General features: G+C 40.9%; 1 protein-coding gene across 1 annotated transcript; it reads right to left on the bottom strand.

Moving 5' to 3' along the window:
* Nucleotides 1-280: 280 nt before the first annotated feature.
* On the bottom strand, nucleotides 281-7,035 carry A4GNT (alpha-1,4-N-acetylglucosaminyltransferase). Its single transcript, XM_004682448.1, has 3 exons — nucleotides 6,939-7,035; nucleotides 6,144-6,580; nucleotides 281-895 (listed from the first exon to the last, which is right to left on the bottom strand). Exons 1-3 carry the CDS (start codon nucleotides 7,033-7,035, stop codon nucleotides 281-283), a joined length of 1,149 nt encoding a protein of 382 aa, XP_004682505.1.
* Between the last annotated feature and the right edge of the window lie 1,963 nt (nucleotides 7,036-8,998).

Here is an 8,998-nt window from a genome sequence, read left to right as displayed (position 1 = left end):
GACTGTTGATACTAAGGATGACAAAGGAAAAATGCAAGGGCTCTGATGACTGCAGCAACCATTTCCACTCTGAACTGTCTGCCTTCAGATGTCTTTTATATGAGAAAGAAATAAACTTTTCTACTTTATACTTCTCTCTTCTTTCAGATTTTTCTCTTATAAACAGAGGAAGTTGATCCTGATGTGTGACTAAGCCCCCACACCTCTTGGAAAGTGGAGATCTTGGAAAGTGTGGCATCTTAGGAAATATACAGTTCCATGATGCAAGTCAACAGTGGTTCTATTTTTCATCTGGACCCACTTTTCCAGTCACCGACACCTCGGGGCCTTTAATCAGGTCCCTGTAAGTCCTGGGACAGTACTTACGGTAGAGGTTTTCCACGAGTGTGTTACTTTCTTTTACCACAGTCTTCTGCTCCTGGTTCATGTAGTTCCACAGATGCAAGGCATAAGAGGTGTTGAAGTTTGGGTCTGTGTCCCAGACTTCATAGTAGCGCTTCCACTCCCTATAGGAGATGGGGTAAAATCTCTGCGGATGTAGAAAGGACAGATTAGAGCACCTCAGATCACTCACCTCCTGGAAGTCTGTAAGTGTGCACCATATTTTCAACATCCTCGTGATCAAATCAGGGCCCTGGTTGCCCCAGATGTGTGAATTATAGTGTTCAACAAAGTTTTCCATGCACTCCCACAGGAAGGGGTGCTGGGGGAGGAAACCAAATGCTCCATTACTGGAGTACTGAGAAGACTGTGCAGCCAAAAAGTTTTTCTCAGGAATGGGCCTGATAGATATGATATCAGTGTCCATGTAGATGCCACCATACTTCCAGATGATGGCCAGACGACATGCATCCGAGCTGACGTGAATCCAGTTCCACTGTGCACTGACATTGACCTGCAAAAGCAGGTGGAAATCAGTCAGAGCAGCTACGGGGAACTTGCAAGTGGGAAATCAGGGATCAGCAGGGGGCCAGGCCCAAAGTAGTAAACCAGCTTTCCCAAAATCTATTTGATAAATACCCTATTGTACAAGTTTACCAAACTAGCCTCAAAATCAAAAAGTGGCCTTTAAAGAAAAATTTATTTATATATGCATACAGAACTGGGGTACAGGCCAGAGGTACAGGGGTGGTGAGAGGATTCACCAGAGATAGAATGGGGACCAGAACAGGAAGATTAATGAAATACACTGCTGAGGGGAGCAGCAGGCAAGACAGGAGAAGTCTGCCACATCATGTGGATCTCCTCCCAGATGGGCGGAGAATCAGCACTGAAGTCGATGTGGCCAGCTTGCAGTGCTGAGTGTTAACCTGTTTTGCCACCAGAGAAGGTCCCCTGCCCAAAAAAAGTGGCCTTTAAGTTTATAGGACTTGTAGAAGTTTATAGTTGCCTTTAAAGTTATAGGACTCAACGTTGATAGGAAGTTCTTAACAACTTTTAAAGAATTCATGATATTGTTTTTAATAATAATAATAAATCATTGTAAAGATAAAAGAAGAAATCTAGAAGAAATTTCTCTATGAGCTGTGTAAGTCATTTTCATCAGGGTATATATTAACTACAAACATGAAACTTAAAAGGAAGTATTTTTTTTAATGTCCAAAGTCCTCAAACTCCTAAAAGCTGATAAAGAAAAAATAAACTAGGAAACTGTAGAAAAGATTAATATGTATGCTCCTTGAGAAATCAGTAATAGAACCTTAAAATTTATGCATCTTGCATGCCTTCAATCACTAGTTCCCTTTTTTCAATATCAAACTATTTATTGAAATCAGTCTGCATTTTGGGGGGTTATATGTGTGTTATATTTATAATGTTATATTTATTGAGGTAATATGTATTGACATCTAATACATGTCTTAGCACTTTAGGTTTATACCTCTATAAATGTATGTTTTTTCACCACTCCCACCTCCAAAACCCCGGTAATCCTCCATTGGAACCCCATCTCCCCTTTGCCCCACCCTACCACTTACCCCTTCTGATAGCTTTAATCATAATCCAATATGCCCTGCCCCTTCTTTTCCCACCCAACCCCTTTCCAATGCACCTCTCTACCCTCCTGGATGACTCAGGCCTACAATCAGCTTTCAAGATTTGTCTTTGTCTCACCTTTTGCTTATTTTCTCTATATTCCACATATAAGTGAAACCATCATTATTTATCTATCTCCTAACTTACACTAATTCTATCAATAGCATTCACTAAGGACCTGCTTACTGTATGTCAACCTCTGCTACAGCTGGTAAAGATACATTAGTAAGCAACAGACAAAAATTCCTACTGGGAGTAGACAGGCAATCAACAAATTAGTATATAATATGTTGAATGTTGATAAGGATTATGAAAAAAGAAACTTAAGTGGGTAGATGAATCACCTGAGAGTTAGGAGCAGAAAGTTCTAGGTAGGGGAATGGTAAGTGCAAGAACCTGACACAGGAGCAACTTCCCTATGTGCAGGGGCAGGAAGGAGGCCATGGAGCTGAAGCAGAGTATAAAGGCAGAAGTGTAGAATATGAAATCAGAGCACGAAGGTGAGGAGGAAGGGCAGAGCTCGTGGCCTGGGGTAAAGGTCCAGAAGAAAGGGGTTATGTGATCTGAATTAATTTCTACTGTAACATGGAAAACAGAGGAGGGTGTGGAATTGGGAGGTGGCAAGGACAGAAGCAAAAAGGAAAATTAGTCGACTATTGAAACAATACTGGCAAGAGATGACAGTGGCACAGGCCTGGTGGAAAGGGGAGTGAGAGAAGTGCTCAAATGTAGGCCCCTGGTAAAGATAATGCTGGTCAGATTTGCTGATGGATCGAATGTAGAGTGAAAGCCAAAGGAGTCAACCGCCAATGACCAGAAATGCTAACATGTGAGCAAAGTAGAAATGACTTTAAAAAGAACAAAAATAAGTGATGATAAATAGCATGTCCCCAAAGTGGAATGCAAAATACAATAAAATAAATAAATGTCCTGAATGTAAATATGTTCATCAGAAGGTTAAACAATGACCCTTGGTTTTGAGAAAATAGATATTTTTTTAAATTCTACTAAAAAATCAAGCAAAAGCAGATCAACTAAGACTGCAGAAATTTTCAGCTGTTGTTCATATTATTAAGTTGTACATAATTGCCAAAAATTTAAGTAAATATAACTAAAATGTATTGATAACTGTTCCAAGCCTTTTATAACCTATACAAACCCTCAAGGATGGATGCTACTATGATCGTTGATATTTTTCAAGTGAAAAATGAAAAGGGCCAAGAAGTTCAGCAATTTGTCCAAGGTAAGAAAGAGGTTGAATTTGAACTCAGAACACCTGACTCCAGAGATCCCCTCCCCCCACAGCTCCCCTCCCAAGGCAAAGGAAACAAGGTTTGGGAAGACATAACTAAAGTTGTGATTTGGCAAATCGATGGTTGTTTGTGAATAGGCCCAGAGACATGTGGTGGGAAAAGCACATCAACCCAGAAAAGGAAAAGTGGGCCTGGGTGTGGGCACTGGGCTAATGACCTAAAACACAGGTACTCCCCACATGTGAACACCAAGGGAATTAGGTTTCTGGCTGCTCTTAACTACAGCGCCCATTCCCAAGCATCTTCAAAGGCGACAGTAGCCCAAATCATTGCAGCAAACTCATGGGCCACCAGGAGGTGATGGCAAGTTGGTTCCTCCCTCACTTAGATGCTAAGTCTGGTGAGTGCCTGCAGGCTTAGATGGGGCAGACAGTGACCCAGCCCCCCTTTCTCCCAAAACCTAATGTAGTCAAACTGAGATGTGGCTCAGGGTAACCCAGCTGTTCCCATGAAACATCAGTTCTGAGACATTATGTATCACGTTGAAAGAGGGTTCTGTGCTCAAATAAGTTTGAAAAATGCTGGGTTGGATCAAATAATGTCCTCACAGATGATTAGTCTGAGGAAAGGAAATAGTAGACAGAATCCTTCTAAGTAATTTCATGGAATTTCTTTTTCCAAGAAAACGCAGTTTAAGTGACGTCTGTCTAGCCCCCTGTGCAGGAAAACTAGGCCCAGAGCCAGCATGCTGCCTGATGTGGTACAGCCCTGGCACCCTCTAGCAGGCTAGCACTGAGGGCCTCAGGGACCATGCCAGTGTGTCCCCCTCCCTGGTTCTTCTTCACTTCACATGCCTGCCACCCTGGTCCTGTCTGCCCTGCCGCTGCCTAGGGCCCATGCTGATAGCCACCTAAGTACCAGGAACCCTGTGTTGGCAACAACCGAGACATGGCACATGGAACCTCAATCAGTGAGTGCCCTTGCCCCATTGGTCCTGCTACTTGAACAATAAAATATCTCCAACTAATAGCAACGAGGCTTACGTGTGTCCTTCACATTCACCAACAATGTCCTACCCAGACCCTAGGAGACTGAGGCAGGCTGGGCCAGAGGGGACGGTTTCTTCTATTTTCCATGCTGAAATGCTGTAGTAGGCTGAAGATATTTTCAGGGCCTGATTTCTGGAACCTGTGTATGTTCCTCCACATGACAAAAAAGTCTTTGCAGATGTGACTAAGGATCTTCAGATTACCCTGGTAAGACCAGTGTCCTTTAAAGAAAGAGGTAGAGGGGATTTCACATACACATGTGCTCACAAACATGTACAGAGGAGAAGGGGTTAAACACCTGCACAAAGGAACAAGAGGTGAGACTGGAGGCAGAGATACAGGAAAATTCTCAGAGAAATGGAGCCCCTGAACCTAGATATCTACTCAGAGAAACTAATTTGGAATTTGTAGTCTCCAAAACTGTGAAAGAATAAATTTCTGTGTTTCAAGTCACCAAGTTTGTGATGATTTGTTATGGCAGTCAGAGGAAAATAATATAAACACCTACAAAACAATTTCAGTTTTGCTTCTTAGCCTGCACAGTCCTAAGTATTTACTGTCTGGCCCTTTACCAAAAACACTTTGCTGACACTTGGATTAACCTATGATTAGAATTTAGATAGGACTTTACATAGCAAGCAAATGGCATTAATTTGATATCAATTTTTAAGTTACTTTTTATTTTCTAAAATAATTATTTTATAAAATAAACATACTTTAATCAGTAAATTCATTCCAGAACCAATCATACTAAAATACCTATTATTGTTTTGTATGTTTTCTTCAAGCCTTTTTCCTGATGTGTATGGGGTTTACATAGCTGAAATAATTACATTAATTGTATAAGTATCTAGCCCCGTGTTGTGTTATAATCTGCATAAGATGTGGCCATTAAAGCCTGCATAAGGAATCTGAGAGTTTGTTCTATAAATTTCCTTATTCATTACTTGACTTTGGGTCCTCTGTGAGAGAAATATTTAATTAAAATAGTATTACTTTATTACTAAGATGAGGGTTACAAAATTCCTAATAGCTCTATAAATTTCTTGACCAGGAGCTTCCTGGTACTGTAAGGGATTAAGTCCTTACAGCACTATGAAGCTGTCCACAGTCACTGCAGCAGAGTTCTGTCCCCAGCCAGGGAGCTGACCCACAAGGCAAAGAAGACCTTTTCTATCTCACCCACTGCTCCCATCAGCAGTGTATTTCAGTAGATATACCTGTTCTGCTCCCTACTCTGTCTCTGATGAATCCTCTCACCCCCACATCTCTGGCCTACACATCAGTTCTTGTGTGCATAAATAAATAAAATAAATCTTTTAAAAATGTTTCTTGACCATATCTTAATATAACCCACTTTCATATAATAGCACTCCAAGTGATTCTTCATGAATTTTCTATTTATATCATTTAAAGTTAATATTGCCTAGTTTCCCCCTCGTGTACAAAAACAAAAAAATGTTTAACATAGATAGGTTTAAAATTCAGTGGAAATCAAATGGTATTTCACAGATGAAAGTTATTGAAACCCATTAAGTTGAAATCGTCTCAAAACAACCTAAATCCTAAGAAATAATACTGAAAGCAAAAGATACCAGGCTACAGGTAAGCATAATTTAGGTCTCTCCTTTTTACTACAATTAGGACTTGTGGCAGTGGAAAGAAGGTCAAGTAAAGGATTTAAGGTCCAGTCCCTTCTCTGATACCGAGATTTTACCCTCACTTTACCCAAGTATAGCATGAGTAGGTTGCACCCATTTTCTGTGGTTCTTCCAAACAATGTCATTCTAAGACTTTGAATACTTACGTGAGCAAACCATGAAAACAATGGTGTGTCTTCAAACAGTCTTTTCATATCCAATGGGAAGAGGAACACATTGCCCATTGTTGAGAGGAGGGAAAAGGCTGAGTCACTGGAATTTGGGGATAGCTGTGTGGAATTGTTGAGCCCCTTCATAAGCAACACCACAGAATGCCCAGGGTAGACCTTGGCAGCAGACTCCACAGCACAAGAAGACAGTGAGGATGGCTCCATTCTTTCTGAGGTCTCTAGGAACACTATGCTATGCCCTTGGCTCAGGACAGCTTCTAGTCCCGGTTGGGGTTTGTAGGGGGATATGTAGGAGAACAGGCTGCTGGACTTCAGGTTGAATTGGTAGAAGAAGCCACACACAAGCAGCAGGAAGACCAACAGACAGAGGTGGAACTCCCTCAGCAGGTTCATTTCTCTCTCCTGGCCTGCTCCTTTGAATTAACACAATTAATTAGAAATCATATTCACAGAAACCGACAGCACATAAGACGGTAATAATGAGCTCACTTAAAAGCTTAGATTTTTATGAATCCTAAATAAAAAATGATCAGATCAATGCCCACATCATTAAAGCGAATAATACATTAATTTGGACTGAACTGAGGAATTTAAGAATGATTCAAAATAGGCAAATAATTAAAAGGAAAACCTTTAATGAAATACACTATCTTAATAGAGTGAAGAAGAAAAGTCATATGATCATTTTGGCTGAACTTGATATTCATTTGTTATTTTTAAAAAGCACAAGCAAGTTTCATAAGCTAACAAATGATGTCTACATGAACATACCGTGATCGTCATACTTAATATGAGCCATTTGAAAATCCCCATGAAGGCCAGCTATATAATGTGTACGTCCATTTTCACTGTTACAATTCAACATCATTTTGTTAAATATAACAAATGCAATGAAATAAGAAAATGTACTGAGCATATTAGAAAAAAAGAGGGAAAAATGACTGCTTACCTAGAAAATCCAAGATAACTTACAAAAATAAAAAAAAAATAAACCTAATAGAACTAAGAAACTAACCAAGGAAGCAAACTAAAGGCTAGAATTAAGTAAATGGCCAGGAGCATGACTAACAACAGCCTACCTGCCAGTGAAGCCCAGGCTCTGAACCGTTAGTTACAGTATCTCCCTCTCTGCAAATGTTAGCCCTAGCTAACTCCGTGACGCCAGAGAGCTCTGGTCTGCTCTTCATATTTTATATAACTCTTCTAGAAAACACAAAGAAAAAAATATCATGCATCAGCACTTACCTTTTAGCTAGAAACTTGCCATTAGCCAATAGTTGAGGTCCTAGTAAAGACGACAAATTTTTCCTGCTATGCTTTCTGATAAATCACCACTTAATCTCTTCCAATCTGGCAACACTGGGGAAAGTAAATTATTGGCAACAAATTAATGCTAAAACAAGAATTTCTCAAGAAGTTCTTCCCTTTACTAAGTTCCCCAAAACACAGCTACTCAGGGACAATAAAGGGCTCATACAATTTTTCAGGTTATCTACACAGTGATCCTGCAGCTCTGTGGATCTATTATAGCACTATAAGAAAACTCCTAAAGAAAACTATTGTATCATAACTCTGAAGGCAACAGATAGCACACCTTAGCAGATCAGCTTCTATCAAAATTATGGGCAGAGATCTGGGAAAGTTTCTTCACCAGGCAACTCTATAAATTGGCCCAAACTTTACCAACCCAAGATTTGACTTTTAAAAAAATAATAAAATTCATCACCACAAATTAGCAATGGAACAAACAACCAGTAGACCAACAGCCTGGTGTTCCAAAGCAAAAATTGATTCCCTGATGTCAGCTACAGTAGTTTCAAGAAGAGTCCTTTTTGCCCAAAGTCCCCTTGTGTGGTGTGAACCTCCTGCTGGTATCCTGAGGTTAACTTCATCCCCCTCCACTGATGTGGCAATCCCACATCTCCCAAGAGAGCCACTCTCCTGTGGTCTCTCCCTCTCGCTCCCTACAGGAGCACCTGCAATCCTCTTTGGGGTCCTCCTCTGCTAAAGGAGTCACCTACCTTCAATCCAGAGACTTCTTACGGCCTTGAACACTATTCACAGCTGCCTCTGATGCTCTAATGTCCTGAGTAGACTTTGGCTCCTGCTATAGCAGGCTTTGTCTCCCATCCCAGCAAAGTCTTGTTTTCAGCACCTCCCCCATTAACAGTGGTTCATGTGTCCACATACACTTCCCTTTAGAAATGAGCTTCATCTCTGTACTTCATCAATTCTAGGTTCAGGGTGCCTTGGTATCTTTCCAAAATTCCCTGGCACTGAAATACATTGTTTGTTCCTTACAGAGGGGAGGAGAGAGCAGAGCTCCTGTTCCTTACTGTGAGGTAACTAAGGCTCCTAGTTCCTCAGCTGAGTTACATGCTCTGATGACTTCCGACAGCTTGACAATGGCCCAAACTGTGACCGAGTTCCCCCAATCCCTCCTAAAGCTTAAGCTTTTTGTTAGAAAAGTAAAATTCACTAGAATTTCTAGCCACCTTTTGTTCTCTCTTCCCCAACCCCCTCCTTGCCATTAACTTTTTAACTCATGACTAATGCAATTTTTTCTTCAACTGCATTCACAGGCAACTTAACAATCCATTGTGCCGCACCTCTAACAGAAATTCTCTTGAGCCCTTTCGAAGACCAGTGGTTATCCCCAAAGGAACATTGTGACTTATGATGCCCACATTGTCTGGTGCCAGTGATTGGGGCTAAGGAGAAAGCAAAGGTTACCGTACCAATTATAGACATCTGCATACCCACACAGCATAGACTATGTGCAAACACCTTCTATGGGGGGCTAGGTCCTGCACCTTCTCTGTTTCCTCCCC

Source organism: Condylura cristata, unplaced genomic scaffold, assembly GCF_000260355.1.
Source record: "Condylura cristata isolate star-nosed mole 26May11 unplaced genomic scaffold, ConCri1.0 scaffold00014, whole genome shotgun sequence".
NCBI classification, from domain to species: Eukaryota; Metazoa; Chordata; class Mammalia; order Eulipotyphla; family Talpidae; genus Condylura; species Condylura cristata.
The sequence above is the reverse complement of the archived record's forward strand: the minus strand, read 5'-3'. Positions and strand labels throughout refer to the sequence as shown.

Bases quoted from the DNA above. Each gene is read 5' to 3' on its own strand.
- A4GNT (XM_004682448.1), bottom strand. From the start codon at position 7,035: ATGATGTTGAATTGTAACAGTGAAAATGGACGTACACATTATATAGCT. The intron at 6,581-6,938 runs GTATGTTCATGT...GTTAATTCAAAG, and splicing joins TATTAAGTATGACGATCACG to GAGCAGGCCAGGAGAGAGAA. The intron at 896-6,143 runs GTAAGTATTCAA...CTGCTTTTGCAG, and splicing joins TGTTTTCATGGTTTGCTCAC to GTCAATGTCAGTGCACAGTG.